We start from the raw sequence: 24,913 nt of genomic DNA on the forward strand, positions 1-24,913 counted from the left end.
GGAATATAATGCAGTAGCCTAATCATCAGCTGGTTTTTTAGCCCAAGTTACTTTCTTGGACACAGCAGATCTGTGTCTTTTTTACATTGCATTTTATTTATTCATTCATAGTGTGCAAGTAAAGCTTTCTCAAGAATTTTTATTTGTTATTTAATGATTCTTGTTGCAAGTTAATTTTCAGAAAACTTTCAGCAAATGCTTTCAAAAAGCGGTGGGGACAAAATCAGCCATTTCAAAAAGTGGTGGGGACATGTCCCCAGCATCCCCAGTGTGAATTACACTGGCAGGAAAGAGGTTCTAATCACATTTCATTCCTGAAGTCCTCACAGGAAGTGAAGTCATTCTTTCCTCCATCTCTTTCTTCCTCTGCTTCTTGGCTGACAGACATATCCATAGGAAGATAAAGAAACCTGTACAAAAAGACACATACATTATAAAACCATGCTGGTAAAAGGGAATCTGAACCCATTTGATATAGAAACACCTGTTCATATTGACAAGTTAAAATAATGTAGAGACAAACACAATGCAGAAGTGACAGCAGACCTTGTGTGGAGTTGAGGATGCAGAAAAGGTAAAGGATTGGGTAGTTGACATATCCGGAGCCCAGGAAGGCCAGTCCCCAGGTGGTTCCCAGCAGGCAGGTAATACCTAACACAGTGAGGCTATTCCTGCAGGAAACACTGATCCTCTCGGGGTCTCTCCAAGTATTTCCCTCAGTCTCTGCCCGAAACTTTGAGCTGCTCCTGAGCGCTTGTTTCATCTTACAGATGCCAGAGGCCACTGCCATCAATATGCCAGAGTTGAAGATGAATATAAGGGTGAAATACACCAGGTTCAGGGAGTAGAAGAAGGAGTCATCTGTGATCCAACAGCTGTGGGACAGGCAGGACACCCAATGTCAGAATATAGTTTCACATCAACATAGCAGAGAATGTTACTGTTTTTCATAACTGTAAACTGATGTTACTGCCAATAACCAAGATTGTAATTTTAAGCAAGGGTGTCACTTTGTGTTGAAAAGTGGTGGGGACATAAGGGCTCACATTCTGGGCGTCATGACACACTTGGGTCACGAGACATGGCAATGCACAAGAACAAGACGAGGAGAGTTTTTACACTATTTTGAAGTAACATGAAATGCTGAAATATATGAGCGACTCTGGGGTCCTCCCCCAGAAAATTGGAGCATTAAACACACCTGCATTCTGGAGACATTTTCTGCTCCAATTTATGGTGGAAATGCCTTTATTTAAATAAAGAATACCAAAAATTCAGCTGGCAGGTGACAATTCATAAATATAAAAATATAACAAAACATAACAGTAATCAGTAGCTTGTCTTTTTTTAAGCTTAAGTTACATTTCTTGGACATTTGTTTCTTCTATATTTAAATTGCATTGCAGGTTTTCTCATTGCGTAAATAAACCTTCTCAAAGCAATTTCATGAGTTCATTCTTTGGTGCAAACTTCTTCTTTTTTTTTCTTTTTTTTTTTTTTTTTACATTTTTAACAAATGCTTTCAAAAAGAGATGGGGACAAAATCAGCCATTTCAAAAAGTGGTGGGGTCATGTCCCCAGCATCCCCAGTGTAAATGGCACCGATGATTTTAAGACCTTTTTCATGCAAATACATTATATTTATGTAACATGTTTTGAATGTGATACAGAGCATATTTCATATAAATCAGGTCCTTATCGTATACATTATGTATGATATGTTATATGCAGAATACTCTTGTATACAAATCAAATATACATACAAGTAAATATAAGTAACTTGGAAGAAATGCTAAAGCTGTATGAAAATGGCAAAAATTCCGTAAGACAAATACACACACAATGATCCTGTAAAAAAGTGTATAAATTAAAATGGACAAATACTGCTGTCTTGCCAAAAGTAGTTAGGATTTCACTTGCATGGCATTAGTTTGGTTTGTATCAGCCATTGTCATTTCTGCAACTCCGTAAAACTGTTTGAAGTCCTTCACTCCCAAAGAGACTGCCACGATAACACCAGGTATCCCTGAGAATCACACATAAAGACAGAGTTTAACATCATGTTAATAAGGGGTTAACCTGCTCCTGTAGGACTTTTCATATTCCAGGCACACATAATATTGCGTCACATCAAGATAGTTCTATTGATGCTATAATGGAGTTTTAAAAGCACAAAACTTCAATTCATTCAATTACCAGAAGAGCATTTATTTTATTACCCTGCACCAATTTTCAATAATCATATAAGAAGAAAAGCATCACAGAAATGTCAGAGATCTGTTCACATTCAATACAGATGTCCCAGTCATCGTCTACCTTGCTCCTGGTTTAGTATCTTTCTCATTGTCATTGACTGAAATAAATTTCTCTACTACTCTTTCTGAAAAACTGAAACATGTGCCAAACTGGTGCCATTCTAAAAAAGAAGCCCTGATTCACTGATACACCACCTCAGGAAGTGACAAATAAAGTATGCACTCTTGCAGCACTCACCCCATCCAGCAACAGACAGTTTGACCAGGTAGTGTTTGTAGTGGGTGTTAAAGACCTTTATCAGCAGCAGATAGAGGTGAAGTGCCTCTATGGCCATCCAGGTGAAACAGCAGAGCAAGGAGTAATGCATGAGCGCTGCGACTAACACACACACCCAGTCTGGCTTCACCGTGGCCCCCCACTCAGTCAACAGGAAGGTTGTATTGAGCAGAAACAAGGCACCGCTCAGAGACACATGGATAGAGATGGAGTAATCCATTCTGTGGTTTCTGAGGAACGGAAAGAAGGAGAAAAAGTGACAGGTACACAGGCAAGATACATGTTTCTTGATAATCAGACAGCATTTGGTTGTGCGTGTCTTGATATGTATCGGCAGCATCATGATCTTAGAAAAAAAACAAATGCAAAGAAAGCTGAATCATCTTTAAATGCAACTGTTTTATTCTATTTTAGCTTGTATCTTGTACTAAAACAGCCCAGAATCTCACAAGTGAGATAATCTAAACTGCGTAGTACAGTGCAGTGCAGTGTAAGAAGCCAACTGAGAAAAGACATTTTCAGGGCCTCCTGTAGCTGCCTCTGTGTGTTTAGACCACACAGAGAGTTTCCAGCTGTAGTAGCCCAGTATTAGGGGTGTGACGAGATCTAGTGGCACAAGATTAAATTGTGACGCGATATCTCGTCAGGTAAAAAACTGTCTTGCGAGACTCACGCAATTGACATTTTTCCCATGCTGTAAATCAAGCCACACATTAATTTTCTCATGCAGTGAAATGCAAATGTATAACTGATAAGATAGTAATCAACCCAAAGGCGTAAGCTAGAGATCGGGCAGTGATGCCGACCAAAGCCTGCATGGAGGGATCCATGTAGGCCCAAAAATGACGTCAAAACCCTGTGACACCCCGTTGCACATGAGAGATGTAACCATATTGCTTAGATTATAAGCTCTCAGCAATCTAAAAAAAATTATTCAGCCATCAGTGACGCTGCGTTGGTGCTTCGTAGGTGGGAAGATTAATCAGTGACAATCCGAGTCAGACAAACACATTGAGACATGAAACTGCTGGTGCCAACAGGAAGTAGCCCTGTAGTAGTATTTTATTGGTCCATAACTGGGTTGCTGGTTCACTGCTCAACATTCAAATCAGCGGAGTGGCTTCGTCCAATAATATACCATCTATGAATCAACCACACCGCTCTGCACTTTATCAGAGCTGCTGAAGTTAACGTGTGCGGATTTGTGGTGAGATTTCCACCTGATCAAAAGCGTTACAGTTACTTTCTGTTTCACGTGCAACATGCAGTCTCAAACTGCGTCGGTCAAATGGTCTGAAGGGGATAACGTTACTACCAGCCGATAATGCACAGCAGAGTAAAGGGCAGGTAGACTTCTTATCAAATGATGGCGTTATTCTTTTAATATTATGACTTTTTTTCTAGACATGTCAGAGAACACAGAGATGTGGGAGAGATTCTGAATGTGCAGAAAGTTTTGAACATGAGCAGAAAATCTGAAACACAGGTGCTATTAAAGGCCAGGAATTTCTAACTGAATAAAAATTTAATAATTTCTCATTGAGGTGAATAGGTGCCACATTGAAAGAGGTTACTTCCCCAAACCAAGACACAGAAGAGGAGGGAAGACTAAATCATGACTCAGCAGGCTGGATGTTACATAAGGAACTTTGATCTACAGGAGAAACCCGAAAGCAACACAGAATGACTGAGAGCTGCACTGACTTATGTTTTGTTATTGTTGGGCTGTAGATTTTGAATTGTCACCTGCCCTCCTGAATTATGTTTCTCTTTACATAAATTTAAAGAAAAATCACCATAAACTGGTGCAGAAACAAATCATCAGAATGCAGGAAATAAAGTGATTAATACAAAAAAAAATTCATATAATTCAGCTTTAAAGAATTCTTAAAAATAGTGTTAAAATCTTGTCTCAATCTTGTGAACTCAATCTTGAATCTCGTCTCGTGGGTTAAGGGTCTCGTCGCACCCCTACCCAGTGTGCTTCAGTGAGTTTGTTGTCACCTACCGACTGAAGACATATATCACAAGGGACAAAGCAGTGAAGAAGGCGGACAGGCCGCAGCCTAGGTAACTGATGTACGACAGTATTTTCCAGTGGACTTCTGAAATTGGTTCTCTCATCTGAAGAAAAGATAAGGAACAGTGGTAGCTATTTGCAGTTTACAGGTTAACTTTTTAACATCTAGGAACAAGTCAGAGACGGATTTCTCATACTGGGTTAACACCAGTACTCTACCAGTCATGAATACCGATGATGAAATATGACTATCATCTGTATATGTATATTTTATTTCCTCTATGAAAGGTGCTGAATGAATAAATGCTTGAGTTATTGGTCAAGTCAAATCAAGTGGGTCTTCTTACCAGTAGGACAGCGAAGGGTGTTGCATGGTTACAGTCGCAAATGACGTCAGCTTGGGTTCTGTTAAAGTGAGTCTCACATCCATCTGTTTTCCAGAGGTAGTCTGGAAACATTACAGCTTAGTTAACTTAATCACGTTTAATTCTGCTGGTTGTCCAAATAGCAAAATCAACTTAAAAGGCATAAAAAAAATTACAGTATATAAATGGGCAGAACATGCCACCTTATTTCACTTTCACATTTTCAAAAAAACCTCTCTTCATTGCATACAATCAATATGTTCTCTCTGCATAATAAAAGTGAATCTGTGACATATGTGTTACTTCACATGCAGATGCACGATCTGTGATGCTAAATTGTTGAAGGCCCTTTGGCTGTAAAATGAATCTAAGTTTATATAGATCATTCATGACTGACAAACACTGATACACAAGAGTCACGACTCTGAAAATGGATTTTAAACATGGTTAATTTTTAGACAAAGATGGACTATCACATAGTCAGTCAGCCCGTTTCTCCTGCCGTAAGCAAAAACTCATATACACCTACCTCGTTCATCAAAGTAGTGGCACTGTAACCATGAGTCATTCTGTAAAAATACAAACATATTGAGCTACATTGAAGTTAACAATGGGACAAGCTGCCTAGTCAAAAAAACAAACAAACAGTGGCACAATACTGCGATAAAATCTAGTGAAATCAATTCTTTTCATTCCCTTTAAAAGTGAAAGTGTTCAGTACCATGATTTTCTTACAACTGAGTGAGGAATTACACACAACGGTCAAAGCAGGGCTGCTTGGCTGCAGGACAGAAATTACCTCAGTTCCCATTCAAACCAAAACTTAGCTTAAACCAAGTTACTTAAATACCAAAGGAACCAGCATTAAAACAATGTCCAAATTTCAAAAACGCATTTAGTGCCTGCCATGTGCCATCATCAAAATCCAGTCAAATTAAGTCAAATCAATCTTATTTATATATTTGAATAGTGTGCAGACCTCTCTACTCTTAGACCTGCAGGTGATTGATGTTCTTATAATATTAAAGCGTCTTTTTAACAAACAGACTTACATCCAAATATCTGTGTGTATCAGTTCTGAAAATCATCTTGATTGACGTTGCCAGATTGTGAAGGTGTTGGTGGTGTTCCTCCAGTAGCTCTATCCTAATAACCACTGATGAGATAGCTTCCTGTTCAAACTGATGAGGAGACAGTTTCAGTGCAATCATGAAAGGAAAAGCACTATAACATAGTAGTGCATGTACAGTATATATTGTATATATGGCAAACCCATAATGAAAACATTCATAACCATGACTACATTTTTCCAGATATGTGGATTTGAGGGACGGAGCAAGAGTAGAAATAGGGTCATAGGTCATACTTGGAAGTGGCTGTGCTGCATGTAGTTGACCAAACCAATAATCCTCTTCTCCTTTGGGATGGTGTGCAGGGCATACACAGGCAGCCAAGTCTCAGGAACAAATGAACTGTTCTGAGGCAGCAGCTAACAGTGGATACGAAGAACAAGAGCAAGGCTTGGGCAGTTAGTGGTTTGCACTCAAAACAAAATTGACTGACTTGACAAAAGTCAAGTCGTAACAAAGACATCATCATATTCAGTATCACATTAGCTCAATCATCGCTGTTCCTTCTAAATTCATCAGCACCATCTTCATCCCAGCCTATGTACCTGGGGTACTTGTATCTGGAACCTGCTGTGGTTTCCTGTCAGGTCAGCCTCACTGATGTTGACCACATTAAGCGACAAGGCCCTCAGGCTGTAGTGTTTGGAGCTTTCAGTCTTGAACGAGGTTCTTCTCATAATGCTGTGAATTATCTGTCTTTCCACACTGCAGAAAGACAAATTAGTATAGTTAGCTATTTAGAATTAATTATATTTATTGCCATATTTTTCTCATTTTGAGCTATGCCGGAAGGTTTTAATGTCCAGATTCATCCTCTGTTGCACCCACCATTACCTCACCTACAGGCAATTATATTCTCACAACAAATATCTCCATGATTGTTATGCCTTGGCTGTCTCTCACATTATTCCTTTGTTTTAGAAAAACATTTTTTTTTTAGCATCTAACTTGCCCCTGGCCGAGAATTTTTTTCAAGGTCTGCCGTCTTTGACCATGTTCCAATCCATTAAATGGGCTACATTTTTGAAGGGGACACAAGTTATACTGCAAAAATTGTACTTGTGTAGGATATGTGTACACTATTATTATTGTAACATAGAGTTGCTGTTTTACCAAATTGCCATGACTTTTTGTACATACTCTTTTCTCTGTCTTTTTTATCTTGCCAACAACACAAAGCAATAGTTGTTTAAATATGACTTAGGTTCATAGATTAACCACGCAATTATATTATCCTAATTATCTTGCATCCTCCACATAGTATTTTACCAAGCTTTGAGAAAGCTACCAAACAATCGGTTATAATTTTTTTTTGTCATGATTACTTTATTAATGACTCAGCATCATCTGTATTAAAGAGAAAAAAATCAGTTCATCTGATGTTCCAAGTGAATAACATAGCCCTGCCAGCCTTACTGGAGTTCTACACTGTATATAAGAAATGGGCGTAGTCATCGTGACGTCACCCGCTGGTTTGTGGACTGCAGTCTCGAGTTTGGCCGATAGGGCGCCACCATGTTGAGTTTTTGCAACCAGCGGCACCAGACATGGTTTTACTGTTATTTCTAATGGAGCCGGACTACTTCTTGCCACCAGAAGAGTCGCCCCCTGCTGGCTGTTCAATAGAATGCAGGTTTCAGGGAGTTCCACGTTCGAATCTGATTGCTGACCGGAAGCTTCCCGCTTGGTTCCCCCCCCTCCTCCAAATTTTGTGATTTGTGCTTTACATATAAATATTTTATCTAGATGTAGTCCTCTAATACTACTGACACTGCTAAATGTGTTATTTTTGTGTCTGCTTTGGAGGACTACATCATACTCCATTCATACTCTGAGAACCATGAATGTCTCCTTGTGCCAATCCATCCAATAGTTGTTGAAATATTTCGATGTGGACCAAAGTGGTTGACTCCCAACAGGCCGACACCGACATCTCCAGAGTCATGCCACTTGCATGGTTAAAAATGGTGTAACAGAAAACAATCAGAGACAGAGCAGCAGACAGAGCAGTACCTGTAGCAGGTCTGACACTTACTTCATAAAGGCCTTCTTGACTTCAGTGTTACTACTGAAGAGCTCTGGACATGAATCCTTTATGTGGAAGAGTTGTATCATTTCCTTCGTATATGAGCTGCCACTTCCCAGTGAAAGAATCAGTGGCAAGATGACTGTGTCGTTACATAGGTATAGAATGCAAGTTGTATCTGAGAAGTGAGAGGGGAATCACACTTAAGATGCAGACATACAATAGAGTGTTTGAGGATATGACTCAGCCACACAGGCCAGTGATTCCCACCCAGGGGTAGGCTACATGTACAGTTTCCAGGCGGCAAGTGGAAAGATTGCAAAGTAGAAAATTCAGAAATTATGACTTGATTAAATTTATATAAGGTAGATGTAACATCTAAACACTGTGTTACCTGTTGCAATTATGCATTAAAGGAGACCTATTATACTGCTTTTCCAGTCCTATATTGTAGCTCTGTGACTCTGTATGGCAGCTTTGCATGATTCAAAGTTCAAATAAATATTTTATATTTATACTGGTTCTTCATGTAGGGCGTCATTTCAGCCTCTATCTGAAACAAACTGTAGATGCTCCTGTCTCTTAAAGGGCCCCACTGTCAAAGCCCACTGACTTCTGATTGGCCAAGACCTGAAGCATGTTACCAGGCTATTGTCGTTGAGCGGTACAGGCAGACTGAGTGTTGCTGTGCCATGGCTGTGCGGAGAAAATGACCATGTATGGAACACCACACCAGCTCCGTCTAGCTCCATGTGTCGTCAAATGGAGCCATTGGTAGCAGTTGAAAACGGAGCGTATAGAACAGGAGGAAATCTGAAGTTTTGGCTCACAGGGATTTCTTTTAAATACTTTAACCTCATTATTTGAAGCTTTGGCCATGTTTAACATAAAGATCCAACACTGTAACATTGTAGACAAGTCATAAAATGTGGAAAAGCTTAATATGTCTCCTTTAACACAAATTAGCAAGTGAGCATTGAAGTCTAAACACGTGGCTAAAAGTAATGGATAAATGGTTGAAATAAATGGCTAGAGTTTAGGATGTGCTATATCAGGACCAAAAGCCACATTTTCTGCAAACGGCTGCACCCTCTTCAGCTCAGCTTCAAGCAGCTTAATAAATAGCTAATAGTAATGAATGAACACTTAAAATGATTAGCTATGAGTAATGGATAAATATTTCAAATAGTTAACTAAAAGGATTTAACAGTTAAAAAGTATAAATAAATGATTGTAACAATATCGAGTTGGGAATCGATAAAGTCAGTTCACTTGACAGGACTGTGACCAAAAGGTTGGGGACGACTGCTCTAGGTGACTGCACTGACTGGTTTTAGAGACATATATGCAGAGAGTCAGTGGTCTACTTGAGACAGAAGTTGAGAACAGTACACTTACATGGTTTCATGCTGTACTCAACCTTGGCAGCACATTGTGTCACATCAGCCTCTACGCAACCATATGATCCACTGAGCCACACCGTGGTACTGTACGTGCATAGAAAGACACAGGGAGCTCCCTCCACAACACATGTCACAGTATCAGACTCCGTAACTTCAACAATTTTAACACCGGTCATATTAATACGAATGTCACCGTCTGAAATCTGGAGGCAAACTGAACACAGAAACAGAAGATGAGCAAGAAGCAAGAAACAAATACAAATCACTGTATTTCACAGATCTTCTGTCCTAATGACGTGAAAAATTACTTGTTGGCCTTTGTTATGAAAAAATCTGAATTCCAAGCAGGAAACCATGTTGAACTCAAAATCATGATTTAGTGGTAGGTAGTACAAACAACAGCAAGATAAATTACATTAATAAAGGGAGAACATTCTTCAAGAGAGCACCAATAAACCTTTGGCTTATGAGACAAAACTAATGGAAACACAGATGGGTGGTTTAAGTTATACTTCGGCAAGTACTTTTTCTTATAATTCATTATACTACTACTATACTACAGTTCTAAGAATGTGATACTTCTCTCCCAGACGGTTGTCATTGCAATATTTGTACTTGGAGTATGCAGCACTGTTACTATTTTTTTTTCCCTTTTTGAACTGCACAGAACCGTCTCTTGGCCATTTCTGTTATATTCAGATAGATAACCCACTGCGTGCTATTTTACTGCTGCCTGTTTAGATAAAAGTTACATTTTCAGGCACATTGTTCCATTAAGTTTATGAGAAGTAAAATTATATAGCAAAAATAGCTATAAATAAATAAATCAATAAATAATCTATTTCCACTTATTAGAAAAGAAAGAAAAACCTATTAAAACTGACATTCGTACCTTGGTTAGCCAGCAATTCGGGCAGCAGCAGTGACAGCAGTAAGGGAACCATTGTCTTCCTCTGAATATGTGACTGATGGAAAAAATAGTGAGTTACATTTTAGTGCAGATGTGTTCAGTGTATCTCAGCTGTAAGACCATTTACATTCCTTTATAAAGTCAGACAAAAAAACAATGGACAATAATAAAAACAAAATGCCTTTTCTTTTTCTAAACAAGTAATAGGAAATGAAATATGAACTTACTCTCCTGTTTTCTGGTATAACAGGTCACGAGTTTATCAAGAATTGCTCGTGATTTTCTTCTGAAAAAAAAAAAAAATCAGTACAACACAACAACTTAAGTTTTTCTTTTCCCATCTTTCTCTCTCTCGACTTATTCCTCTTAGTCCACTCCCAAATAACAAGACAAATATGGGGTCAAATTTCCTGACAAATTTAAAACTCAAGTCAGAATTAGAGCATTGTCCAAACAGAGGAAAATATTTCACACAGCCTGCTCACCTTAAAGGGAAATTTGAAATCCAACACCAAGATTTCTTCCAAATCTATAGCTATAAAATTAATTTTAAACTCCACTTTTCTGGTTAGATCCAGTTCCTAAAAATTGCTGTATGTGATCTTTAGACTTAAATAATTACACAGTACAGTCAAAGTGTAATACTCAAAGAACACATGAATACTAAGTGGACATAGTGTAGTTCTCTTACCTCGGACGTGAGGAGGATGAATCTGCCTCGTGAGCCGTGCTGGTTGAGTTAGTTCATGATTTGGAGCTTAAAGTAAAATACAAAGGTGCTTGTGTTCAATCTGCTGGTAGGAGTTTGTTTTATGCAAATCGGTGAGTCTATTTCATCTTTACATGTGGAGAACTGATGTCACAGTCTAAACTCCTATGTTCCAGTAAACCAGGTCTGTCAACAGAAATGTGATATCGTGTACAATAACCTCATGGTTTGGGAAACCACTGAAGACTGTAAAGTTTCCAGCTGCCATTCTTTATATTAGGTATGTTGACATGTCAGCCTTTAGAGAAGTAGTTGGTCAAAAACTAGATTTAGTAAGGTTAAAAAACTGCACTACATTAAAACAGTGTTTGCACAGGTGTGCACAGGATGGGTGAGGTAGAAAAATTTGTATAGTGGATGGATGAAGAGTTTTTATAAGCAGACTAGGGCATGAGATCAACAATCAAACTAGAAATAGAACTAAAACTGTGAGTTGTTAATATTTCACATTTAATATTAATGTCAGCTACATTATTAACTAGCTAATTAGCTCACATATTTGCTTTTCTGCTACATTGTTGTACATGAAAACATCATAATCTAAACCAGCAGTAATAATGGTAAATTAAATAATAAATCTTCCCACTACACACAGATGCACACAGACGCAAGAAATATGTCTTGGTGTGTCGGTTTAGATTTAGTTGTTGGTGCTCTGTGTTTCTCTACTCGTCTTAGCAGAATTTCCAATCTTTCTCAAAGACATCACAAACCACAGGAAGATAAAGAAATGTGTGTCAAAGGAGAAAAAGAGATAAGAAGTGTGTTGGAGTACAGAAAACGGGAATCATGCTAACCATGCAAATGTCACTGATAAATAATCTAACTGTGGCAGGTCACTGTTTATCAGTATACAAATAGTACGGCCAGTATACACTGAACATAAAAGTTTGTATTTTAATATCAGGCACCATTTATGGTGGACAATGGAATTCTTATTCACCATTTCACATTTGAGTACTCATGTTAGTTTGCAACAGGAATACAAATTCTCAACATGTGTCATGGTTAAAAATGTGGGGGATTCCCAAGGTGGCCTGTGTGGTCTGGCATGGACAAAGCATTACAGTTCCTGTTCTTATCCAAGTAAGAGAAGGAATAAACAGTATTTTTCCCCATCCTGAACACACCCTAATACATTTCTCCTCATTCATGTCAAACCAATCAACAATAAACTTTGCAACGAACACAAATATGCAACCAATGCCCATGAAGTACCCCAGTCATTTATATACTGATAGATATATACAATATATTTGACTCATACAACACTTCCTATCATATTTACAGTAACATCACTACAGGATTCGGGATAGAGCTGACGACCAGGCCCCAGGTAATGCCAAGCAGAATGGTGACTCCCAGCAGGGTACAGATGTCCCGCTTGGCTCTGTCACTGTCACTCTGCCCAAACTGACTTGCAAAAGATGTAAAACGACACAGTAGCAGGTCATAGACAATCAGAAACACACCAGTTAGAGATCATGAAATGTAAGTTGTCAGCGAACACCAAAAACCTTGATTGATCTTCTTCAATCAATTTTAAATTGTGCTCTCTGGAGTCTTACACAATGTGTCATCACCATTTTGAGTGCTTTATATAAGACATCCACTTACAAACCCTACGTGTGAATGATGCAACTATGACTTGAATGAATACTTTAACTTGAATATTAAACACATTTACCAGACAAAAATCCTTTAAATATCATTTAAAGATAAAGAATACAACCAGTGATGATCTAGATTATTTTATTGTCAACAAATCCAATGAAAGGACTAAAATAAACACCAGGGCATTGGGATTGGGAAAACTTTAGAAATAGCACTAAAACTGTGAGTTGTTAAAATATTTCACATTTAACATAAATGTTACCTACAGTAGTTAGCGCTAGCAAGCATATTTGCTTCTAAGCGATATTGTTGCACATGAAAACAACATAATGTAAAGCAGAAATAATAGTGTTATACAAAAACATCAAAATAATGATTATGAAATAATGAATCCTCCCAATATACACAGACACAAAAGAAATATGTCTTCGTATGTCGGGTTTAGGTTTAGTTGTTGGTGCTAGGTGTTTCACTGCTCGTCTTAGCAGAGTTTCCAGTCTTTTTCAAAGACATCAAAAACCACAGGAAGATGAAGAAACCTGAGTCAAAGCAGAGAAAGACACAGGAAGAGTGTTAGAGAGAGTACAGACAACTGGGATCATGTTAATCATGCAAATGCCACTGATAAATGATATGTTAGGCCAACACTGAACAAAAAAGTATGTATTATGCACCATTTATTCTGGATGATGGAAGTCTCATAGTTTGTTACTGCTTTTAATAGTCACACACCATTGTGCACCATCCTGACCGTACCCTGATACATTTCTCCACATCAAGTGTTAAACCAAGACAATTAACTTTGCAATGGCCACAGCTGAAATATGCAACCAAAGCCTGTGAAGTTCCCCATTCATTTATATACAGTATATAGGCCTATCCATTGCTCAAAAAAATAAGGGAACACTTAATCATCACAGTAAAACATCATGTCAGTGAATGTTCACAGATATCAATAGGTCCAATAAAGAGCATAAGCAAGTGATTTGGTGCACATAAAAGTGACAACAGCTGCACTGGAAAGGAAACAGCAAGATCACCCCCCAAAAGAGAATGGTTTTGCAGGTAGTGGCTACAGACAATGGCTGTCTCCTCAGTCTTCCTGACTGGTTGTTCTCTAGTTTTGTGTTTTGCTGGTCTCTTTGTCACTATTAGTACTGTGAGGTAGTCCTTACATGGTGTCGCAAGGTTTGCTTTGTCTCCCAGCACAGTCTCAAGAGCATGGAGGAGATACCAGGACACTGGCCGTTACACAACAAAGACAGGACAGTTCCATAAAGTGGCATCAACCCAGTTGCAGGACCAGTATCTGCTTCTTTGTGCAAGGAGGCACAGGAGGAGCACTGCCAGAGTCCTATAAATTTACCTCCACTGGTGCTACTGGTGTGCATGTTTCTGTCCAAACTAGAAACAGACTCCATGAAGGTGGCACGGGGGCCCGAAGTCCTCTAGTGGGATCTGTGCTCACTCATAACTCATTGTTATGTTCAAGAAACCAGATTGAGATGATTTGACCTTTGTGACATGGTGCATTATCTTGGCTGGAAGTGGCCATCAGAAGATGGTACACTGTGGTCATGAAGGGATGGACATGGTCAGCAACACTCAGGTAGGCTGTTGTGTTTAAACGATGCTCAGTTGGAACTAAGGGGCCCAAAGTCTGCAACGAAAATATCCCCCACACCATTACACCACCACCAGCCTGAACTGTTGATACAAGGCAGGATGGATCCATGCTTTCATGTTTTTTACGCCGTGTTGTGCGTTCAGAGATGGTATTATGCATACCTTAGTTATAACGATTGGTTATTTGAGTTACTGTTGCCTTTCTGTCATCTCGAACCAGTCGGCCCATTCTCCTCTGACCTCTGACATCAACAAGGCATTTTCGTCCACACAACTGCTGCTCACTGGATATTTTCTCTTTTTCGGACCATTCTCTGTAAAGCCCAGAGGTGGTTGTGCGTAGATCACCAGTTTCTGAAATACTCAGACCAGCCACGTTCAAAGTCGCTTAAATCCTCTTTCTACCCCATTCTGATTCTCTGTTTGAACTTCAGCAAGTTGTCTTGACCACGTCTACATGTCTAAATGCTTTGAGTTGCTGCCCTGTGATTGGCTGATTAGCTATTTGTTAGCAAGCAATTGAACAGGTGTATGTAATAAAGTGTCTGGTGAGTGTATTTATATCTATATAAAAATACACAACCCTTCCCGTCATATTTACAGTAACATCACTGCAGGATAGAGCTGAACATGTGGAGGTTGTGCAGACCTTGCAGTGAGTTCAGGATGCAGAAGACGTAGAGGCCAGGAATGGTCAGGTAGCCAAATGAGAAGAAGACCAGGCCCCAGGTAATGCCAAGCAGAATGGTGACTCCCAGCAGGGTACAGATGTCCCGCTTGGCTCTGTCACTGTCACTCTGCCCAAACTGACTTGCAAAAGATGTAAAACGACACAGTAGCAGGTCATAGACAATCACAACAGTTAGAAATAATGAAATGTAGGTAGTCAGCAAACTCCAAAACTGCTTTTGAGGACAACACTGTAGTCTTGAAAACAGCTCCTGAGTTGCAGTAGATTTATCTTCTTCAATTTGTTTAAAATGGTTCTCTCAGGAGTCTTACACAATATGTTGTCATCATTTCTAGTGCCTTCTATAAGACTTTACTTACTCTCCAAACTCTACATTTAAAGGACACAGCTATGATTTGAATGACTAAATATTAAACGCATTTACCAGACAGGAGTCATTTAAATATCAGACGAAGATAAAAAAATACAAGTGTAAATATACAATTATTTAATTGTCAACAAATCCAATGAAAGGACCAAAACAAACAACGTGTTAGTCGGCCAGTCTATCGATACTTTCCCACTTCCCTACCATGTCTGTGGCACTCAAGCCCATTTGTTTCTACGGAAGACGCAAATATTGGCAAATGGGCTGCAGATATGTAGTTAAACTTTACAATAAGAAAATTTCTAAAACAGCTGGCCACTGTAGTTTTTGTCACAGCATGTTGTAGGTCACAGACACACACACATATATTCACTGTGTGTGTATATATATACATATATATACACATATATACACATACACATAGAGTTGGATTTTTATATATGTATATACAGTTGAATATCACCAGACTTAAAAACAAAAAAGAGTAGAATACAGAGAGTGCACATGGATCCGAACCTCTTTGCGCTGGCGGAAGCTCACCACACGTCGGACTGTCACCCCTAACATGATTATGTTAAAGGCGAACACCAAGCAGAACACTCCCACTGTAGTCACCATCTTCACTGTGTTATTGACTATATAGCATCTAAAAAGAGAGGTGGTATAGATCAGGATTTAATCTCATTCTCTGTAAAATCAAATATGAGTTTGGTTATCAAAATGGGAATTCAGCTTTAGACAGTAAAAGTATTGCGAGAGCTGGAAGATATTCAGTGTATCAACTTATAAAACAGAAATAGATGAAAACTTATAAAATCGAATATATCAGAACATCCCAGATATTCCTTCTTATCATTTATGATAACTGTCATTACTGTGAGTGGGGTTTGTGTACCACTTCCAAAAACTTTCAAATACACAGAAACTCTAATGCACATGCAAAAGCACTAAGTTAATTATTAGTCTAGATTACAGATGTGTTCCTGCTTCATCCTTACATTGCATTGCTGTTGGAGTTAGACAAGTCCAGAAAGACACGTCCATATGTGCCTCTGTCTATGATCACCACCAGGGACACGATGACTGCAGGGATACCTGGAACACAAGGATTTATCAAATATCTGAACCTTTAACTTAAAGGGTTCAATTACTCCAAAGTTTGATGACTGATGCTAGCAACTTGTAGTTCCATGGCCATGGCGACTCTACTCACCCCATCCCACCAAGCTGAGTTTGAGCAAGTATCTCCTGACATAGATGTTGAAGACTCTGACAAGGAGAAGGTAGATGTGGAACCCTTCCAGGCCCATCCAGCTGAAAGTGGCCAGCAGGGAATAGTGAAGAGCAAGGGCCATGTAAATGCAAAGCCCAGAGGAGGACTGTGCTGCCACCGACTGACTTGGGAGGAAGTGCAGGTTGAGGAGAATCAGGGCAATGGTGAGGTTGATGTGGACCCTCATAGAGACATCTGCTCTGATCTTTCTGTCAGACAGAGGAGAACTGATCTGTGGTGAGGGTTCCTAGTACGTATGTCACCAGCAGTGCTTGAAGTGGAAAACAATAGGTGCCGGTACTGCAGTAATCGGCTTTAATCAGTTTTTGGACAATGCACATTTGTTTCTTCTATATTTCAATTGCATTGCATGTTTTCTTATTGTGCATTGTTTCATTTGTTATTTACCATTTCTTGTGGCTGTTTTTCAGAACTTTTTTAACAAAAACTTTAAAAAATGCAAGATAATGTCCCGGTACACCAAAGAGTAAAATGTTGAGGTGCCGGTACTGCATACCGGAGCGTGTAAATGAATAAATTACCTGTTCGAGATGAAGAGCAGAACAGTGATGACCAGGGCAAAAAGAGAAAGACTACAGCCAATCTGAGTGATGAGTGTCAGAATCTTCAGGTCAGTAGGAGGGAGGATAGCATCTACCTGTGGAGAAGGTACAAAGATTACATTTTACAGGAAATGCTGTGGTTTTACCTCATTGTATTTATTTGCTACACTAAATACTGTATAATTACTGTTGAAGCAGATTAGGATTTACAAAATATACACGTATGAACAATTAGGGTGCATAGTTAATTAAAGTTACCAAATTCATATAATGTAGTTTAAAATTTAGCTCCACTCTTCACAGCTTCAGTGCTGATAATAATTGTACTGTATTTTACGATAAACATTTCCTATTATTTCTTTATGGATGCTAACATATTAAACAAAGCAGCACACAACCATTTCAGAAACTCTTCTACTGAATATTCTCAATAAACTGATCACTTTCTTGTTGTTATTGTCTCTCTATAATTCAATATACATTTACCAGGAGCACACCAAAGTATGTGAGGTGGTCACAGGAGCAGGTGATTTGACTTTCATCACGTTCCCAAAGGGTAAGACAGCCATTACTGCTGAAGTCTGGTAAGTCAAACAAACAGACGTACAGACAGACAGATCCATTACACTAATTATTGTGTCGATTTTTAATTACATCAACTCACTGTTGAACCCAACTAATCATCTTAAAGACATAGTGACAGATGTGATGACTAGTTACTCACCACTTGTTGTAAAATTGAAGAACTCACAAGTGGGTTTTTGGGTCTCCTGCCACACAACAATGTAGCAGGATTAAATTAGGTTTATATGATATGTATTATGATTTTACCTGAGTTTTGTCGGGTAAATAATACAAGTTTAAAGTAGTGGTAAATGATTTGTGGAATAAAGATGTAGTTACATTTATGCCCATAGTAAGAGTCATGGTGATGTTGACGCGCTCCTGTAGTCCTGTAATGTTCTTGCCGCGCACACTCAGTCCAACCAGTCTGCCCTCATACAGATCTGAGGCTCCCCATGTGGTCTACAGTACAACATACAGTCAATCAATTAGTTTGACAGTTTACCCAAGACAGTTATTGTGTAAAATGTGATCACTATCCTGAAGTAACTTTACAGTGTTTAAAGAAGAAAGCCACCCAGAGATCCTGTTACACTGTTTAATGTTATCAGTTATTTACATTTCTGTCCTTCTTAAGAACTGTTATAAACTTATAAAGCATGTTACCCCAGAAAGCAATGGGGAAGAGCTCTTCTAATTGAGAAGAGTTGTTGTTCCTAAAAACCTGTCTTGCTGCACCAACTGCATTTGAGGTATTATATTTAGTCAGAAATGGAAATCTCTTCCTCTTTTGTGAAAGAGTTCTGCATGTGTGACTGCTGAACATTTGAACAAACTTCACTTTTTGACAGTGTTTCACTGACATTAACAGCTATAAATGAGTTAAACCAGGAGATACTGTTTAACGTCGTTACTGTTCAGGTGCCAGTTCAATCATGCAGGTATCACTCCTCAGCCTTGTCACTTCAGGTACTGACAGGTATACTGACCATTGTGTTAACTAACAAAAAGTAGTGCCAGGTGTCTATTCACTTTTCCAAATACAGAACAGACAGTGAGGCACTAAAAAACTTCTCGACACTGTCCTCCTGTGGTTAACACAAGTAACACAAGCAGTTGCGTTTGGGGCGTGTCCAACTGCAATTTTGCTAGTTCGACGGCGGAGTGTCACCAGAGTGTCATCTCCCATTCCCTTTTAAAGCCAGGTGCGCTTGCATCTTTGCGCATTGCGCATTATAATTGCGGATGAATGGCCCACTATAAAAAAAGACCCATCAATTGACTGATTGAATGACAGACTCGCGGCAGAGAAGGGGATATGGACAAAAAATGTGGACGTGATATAAAAACCATCTCTGATCACGAACCCTGTTGCTCTGCAGCTCTGTGGTTTATCAGTGAAGTGTCAGAACTCCAGACAGACACTGTTTCCTATGAAACGTCTGGAACCTCACTGCGCTGCGTTAATATAAACTATGATGAACCCTCCCCCCTTTTCCGTTTCTTTATTTTATGTTATTTTATGTATGTTTTCTTTGATTTAGAGAGGCTGCTGTCAGTCATTTTAAACGGTTCCATGTGCGCAATAAAGTCCCAACAAATATCGTGGGGTATTTGAGCAGCGAAACAACAACAACAAAAAACTATTTATAAACATGACAGGACAGACAGAGGAAAACTCTAGAGGACAGAGAATTCAACTTTTAGATTCTGAAATAATTTAGAAACTCTGATTGAGCTCATGATTGATCAGTAGGACGACTGCTTTACTCCAGGCAGCTTCAATGTATGAACCTGGACTGTGTGTGAGACCCTTTGATTGTGTAGAATAACACAGAACATGAAGTAGCATTAGATCCTGACCGATCCTGTCAGCATGTCAGGAGATTTTAGTAATCAATTAAGTTACGCTGCTGTGCCTCGTGCGTAAATGCGCATAGAATTTTTTTTTATTTTTTTATCGGAGCAATGCGCCGTTGTTGACTTTAGACTGTTTTTTTATTGGTCCGTGGTGCAGTGGCTCTCTGCTGCCTCAAGATAGCGATGCGCCAACAATTTGCCTGACCATCTAAGAGGTGCAAGATAGGGCCCATTAAAATGTAATGGCAAAACTGCTACTAAATACTAAACTCCAAAACCAAAACACAAATACACAACACAGTAAACGAGTCTCTGCAAGTTGATATTAACAGTAACGTTGAAATGAATAGAAACCAATGGCTGCCAAATATTCAGGAAATAATTGAATAAATATTTTAAAATATCATAATAAAATAATAATAAATAAATTTGTTGTGTTTTTGTGATAACATTTAAACACTAGCTTGATTAGTGAGACCATGTATCATGAGACCAGGTATCTTTCTAACAAACACCTGTTCAACCCAATTATCAGAATTTCACCCAACGCCCCCAGCCATGGGGAAAAACTGCAGGTCGAATAGCTGTGAAAAGCACTATGACCATTTTAGTTCCTTGGTTTTCACTTAAAATAAATAAATAATCTGATTACTTTAATTGTACAGTGCTAAGCTATGTTCTAGTGGTCAGACTCAGGAGCATTTCTAGAACATTTTGAATGGGAGGTCAAAGGCTCAGAGACTAGGCCTATCTCTCTAATCAAGCTAGTGAATAAAATTGTTTCATTAAAACAAAAAATGGTCTAATTGGTCTAAAACATGCAAAACCAAGAGTGGTCTTTTAGTTTAAGTTTTCAATTTAAATGTGCTATATATATATATATCATTTTACATAAAAAAGTATAGTCTCTGACCCAATTAGTTTCAGGTGAGGTAATCATGCAGAACACAATCGTGTTGTTCCATCCAACATTCAACTCTCCCGGCAGTTGAACGCTCACTGTGCTGTTGGTGAAAGTCTTGTCTAACATTGCCTATATCAGAGGAACAGAGCCAAATACAGCAAGAGAAGTGTTACATGTAAATAATACCTGCAACAGAATAATGCAATCCTCTCAGCTAGATTTCTATCTAACATCAACAACAGTGAAATAATTTACATTTGCAAACAAGGCTGACTGAACACAGGTTAATGTTTATTCAGAAGGCCTGAGCTGGAACATTCTGCTTGCTAAAATAACTTTGAGATCAGTCGCTACCAATCTGGAGTAATGTTCTGCAGCTGACACTGACGTTCCTGTGGAGGGTCAAAGCAGAGAAGAGCATTTTTCCTTTGAGGGATCTAGTAATTACCATTAAAAAACACACATAATGTAATGCCATCCTTTTGGATGGGTAATTCAGACATACTCAACACAGTCATTCTGGACATTGCAGCCATCAATACAACCAAGATGCTAGAAAGGATAGAAATCTACCAGCAAGTAACAAATGTTATTGTGACTATAAACTCTAATTCAGATTAAATATATCCATACCTTACTCTCACTAGCATATATGTTGAGGCCTCTGAAGGGTCTCTGGGGTTTGTGCAGGAGGGCCACAAAATGGCTGGCAGAAATGGACGTAGTCTCATTCACCTCTGTTTCCTCTAGAACTTGTTGTAAGCGTTTCACGGCTCTTGTGGAAAAGCACAAATTAAACCATGCATTATACTGATTAACAATTGTTTTCCTAAGAACCTATTATTTATTCTGGACCACAGAATGAATTAACCTTAAATCTGATTTCAACCTCCGCCCTCAGCAAATTCTTCATAGTGCCCTAGTTTTCACTATGATATGTCGAATTACACAAACACAGATGCTAATATGCTACATGCTAAACATAAAAGTCCCAGCAGTTATCAGTCATTTATAATTAATAATTTGACATTGAATTAAAATGTTTACCCGATAGTGTCTTTATCTTTATCTTTTTGATTGTTGAAAATGTTGTTGACCTCATCCATACAACATCTGGAATCTGTAACATGCAATTCATCATTAATGATGAATGATTTGTTGATATTCAATATATACACAAGTACATAGCACATAAACAAAAAAACATTTAGTAAAGGATCTCACCATTTGTTCTTCTCATTAACATATTACAGTTTCTACTGTGATTCTGGCACTGGCTTGACCCTTTTATTAGGGGTAATTGTAAATGCCTGTTGTAATTGGTCAGATTTTGTGGAATCTAAGCAGCGAAGCGGCTGGAACCCTATTGTTTTTGTTCTCATTCTTCTTCTTCTTTCTTTCTTTTTTCTTCTTTTTCTCCACTAAAAGTGTTTCTGCAGCAAAAACTGCTGGATGAAAACAGCACTTATATTGCGGTGCTATAACAATCAACAAACAGCTTTGTTTAGAGTCCAACTTCTTCTCAAAAACCTATTTTTGCGAACTCGCCCTACACCGCTTGGCCAATTGACCTGAAACTTTGGCAGGATCATATATCAACGTCACTGATTAAAAGTTATTCAAATAATTTTGATTTGTCAATCCGTTATTTTTTTCATAAATGTCACTTTTGTATCATTATGTACAATTTTAAATAAATGCTTATAAATCAAATTCATTAACTATTGTAAACAAAGTTGAAGTATCCATTCAGATGATCGGTCCGACCTTCGCTGAGCAGTCCTGGGATATTCTTCCACTAGGGGGCACCATGCAAAATGTTTATACCTCTTAATTTGCCATTTGGATTTGTATAAAATTCAGTTTGTACGATCATCAGTTGATGCATAAAATTTGCTAATGATTGCTGAAAGTGGGTATGGTTCATTACAGAAAATGTAAATTTCTAGGCATTTCTCATTCCAAAGTTTGAAAAATCTAATCAAAACCAACCGTACGTCCTAGAGAGCTATACTTTTTCAGCACATCCACTGATTTGTGACTAATGTTTGCCTCACTGCAACCTATGGTCAGTTCCGAAGTCAGACACTGTATATTTTTATGTATGTTTTATGTTAATTCAGTTAACATCTATATCTCCACAAGTCTTTCTCCATACACTACCAAAATCAACACAGACATTCTCTAGACATCTGATATCCAGTGTTTCAAAGGGTTTTCAGATCGGTCAAACGGTGAGTCTGCAGTGGTATTCAGTATCTTGCCATAACTTGCAGTACAGTATGCACAACATTTTCTTTTTTCCTCAGCGTTGGATCAAATTCTACCAAAATAATTGACTTGAATAATTTTACTAACACCATTTTGACTGTTGCAAGCGTTTTAAGTTTAAACTGACTAAAATATCTGGCACGTGATGTCACTGCCTCAACTTACGAGAAAGTGTGAGGAAACAGCCTTTTACCAGTAGCTCAGTCACTAAGTCACCTACTCTAGGGATCTGAAGTTTCAGGGTTCATATCCCCGGGTCACCAAGTCCGACTTGTCAACGATGGGGGTGTTGAGATCATAGGAAGTCAAAGTTTTCCTATTGAACACTTTCTTAGTTTTCTTTGCTAAAAAGTGTTTGTGCAGCATTAATCTTGGAAAATTTCACCCACTAGTCAGGTACATATACTTACACTCTCTGACCTCAAGGGGATGCTGTAAAAATCAAGTCATGGTCAAAAGTTATTAGAATAATTTTGATAATCCAAAAAATGTTATAAAGTAAGAACTTCTTGTAGTTTGCAATTAAACAGGAAGTGATGTCAAATCTCCACATGGGTCTCTTTGATTAACATGAAACTTGGACATGAAATTTAATGCCAATCGGCTTCTTGGTGTTACTGTTGTTGCTGATATTATTTTGTCAACCTACTGTTTTTAACATTTTCCAGTCTCTGTGCTGCTATCCACTTACGATTTTGGCCGTGCCCGTTGGACATCTGGTCTGACTTGCAACACCTCCGCACGTCGGTCTTGTCTTGCACCGCTGGGGTTGTATCAAAATGCCTGCGTGTAAGTTCAGTACTGTTTGTGTTATTTGTGATAAAAGGAGACACCAAAGACTGGACCAGCAAACAGCGTAGCCACCACGTCATCCTGTGAAGTTAAAAGTAATGAAAAAAGTATGCTACATACATTATCTCACAAACGTGAGTACACCACTCACTTTTTTGTAAATATTTGATTATATCTTTTCATGTGACAACTTTTTGAGTGTACAGCTTGTACAAAAATGTATAACAAGTAATTTCATGTCAGGGTTTACAGAGTGTGCACGGGTTGAGGACCCAAACGTAAGATACAGGAGCAGAGCAGAAACAGTTCTAGAGGTTTATTAACAAAAAACTTCTACACTACTGGGAGTGGCAGAGTTCAAACAAGTCCAAATAAAACAAGTAATCCAAACTGACAATCCAAATGTGTAAAACAAAGTCCAAACAGGGAAAGTCAGAAAACACAAAACTAAATCCATAGACGGAAATCCAAATGTCCACAGGAAGAGGGAGGGAACATGCAGGGAACGACACAAGACAAGACAGGCCAACTAGTGGACATAAACCAGAACAACCACCAACGGACCAAGGTGAGTAAAACAAAACACAGAATACATGTGACTCAAAACGGTAAGAAACTACTAAACACATCTAAGAACCAAGACAAAGAACTGACACAGAAGCCTGACTACACAAGAACTAAGATAAGAACACCGACTGAGACCAGGACTGTGACATTTCCATACATTTGGTTAAATAATAAATAGACATTCCACAGGCCTAATATCAGCATCAATATTGATAGCAAAATTAGGTGGTTCTGACCTAAAAACAATCAAAACATAGCCTACCTTTTCATGTTGCTCAGTCCCTGTAGAAATGAATTTGTCTGAAGAGAATACAGCTGATGTGACACCAGGACCAAAGCAAGTGAGGAACCTGCTGAAAACAAGGAGCTGCATAGGAAGTTGAAAAACATGTAAATGATGCCGTAAGATAAAAAGAGGAAGCAACAGACAGAAAGCTAAAACTAACTGACATTTAGAGTTTCCAATGTAACAAAAAATGTATTATCATTATTATCATCAGCTTTTCTGTAGTCAGAACTCTGGAATTAATTTTCGGGAGAAGGAGCACCAACGGCGACAAGGTGGAAATTAGTAAAGTGCCTGGTTAAAAATTACTATTTATATATATATATATATATATATATATAAGTAATTTATATAAGAGCCTCTTAGCAACATAAAATCCA

At 38.5% G+C, this 24,913-nt stretch overlaps 2 protein-coding genes across 2 annotated transcripts; both read right to left on the minus strand.

Moving 5' to 3' along the window:
* Nucleotides 1-108: 108 nt before the first annotated feature.
* Nucleotides 109-10,691, minus strand: LOC119890808 (adhesion G-protein coupled receptor G5-like). Its single transcript, XM_038702227.1, has 14 exons — nucleotides 10,614-10,691; nucleotides 10,369-10,441; nucleotides 9,472-9,690; nucleotides 8,083-8,251; nucleotides 6,593-6,752; nucleotides 6,284-6,406; nucleotides 5,970-6,098; nucleotides 5,447-5,486; nucleotides 4,900-5,000; nucleotides 4,541-4,656; nucleotides 2,494-2,762; nucleotides 1,921-2,026; nucleotides 547-875; nucleotides 109-410 (listed from the first exon to the last, which is right to left on the minus strand). Exons 2-14 carry the CDS (start codon nucleotides 10,418-10,420, stop codon nucleotides 298-300), a joined length of 1,926 nt encoding a protein of 641 aa, XP_038558155.1. The 5' UTR covers nucleotides 10,421-10,441; nucleotides 10,614-10,691; the 3' UTR covers nucleotides 109-297.
* Nucleotides 10,692-12,890: 2,199 nt separating this feature from the next.
* On the minus strand, nucleotides 12,891-24,619 carry LOC119889688 (adhesion G-protein coupled receptor G2-like). Its single transcript, XM_038700474.1, has 14 exons — nucleotides 24,510-24,619; nucleotides 23,580-23,761; nucleotides 21,665-21,737; nucleotides 21,251-21,392; nucleotides 20,627-20,746; nucleotides 18,193-18,315; nucleotides 18,014-18,059; nucleotides 17,776-17,870; nucleotides 17,269-17,384; nucleotides 16,667-16,935; nucleotides 16,452-16,548; nucleotides 15,970-16,099; nucleotides 15,045-15,201; nucleotides 12,891-13,308 (listed from the first exon to the last, which is right to left on the minus strand). Exons 1-14 carry the CDS (start codon nucleotides 24,515-24,517, stop codon nucleotides 13,217-13,219), a joined length of 1,650 nt encoding a protein of 549 aa, XP_038556402.1. The 5' UTR covers nucleotides 24,518-24,619; the 3' UTR covers nucleotides 12,891-13,216.
* Nucleotides 24,620-24,913: the final 294 nt, after the last annotated feature.

Source organism: Micropterus salmoides, unplaced genomic scaffold, assembly GCF_014851395.1.
Source record: "Micropterus salmoides isolate LMB-PRFRI ecotype aquatic unplaced genomic scaffold, ASM1485139v1 Ms_hic_scaffold_6, whole genome shotgun sequence".
NCBI classification, from domain to species: domain Eukaryota; kingdom Metazoa; phylum Chordata; class Actinopteri; order Centrarchiformes; family Centrarchidae; genus Micropterus; species Micropterus salmoides.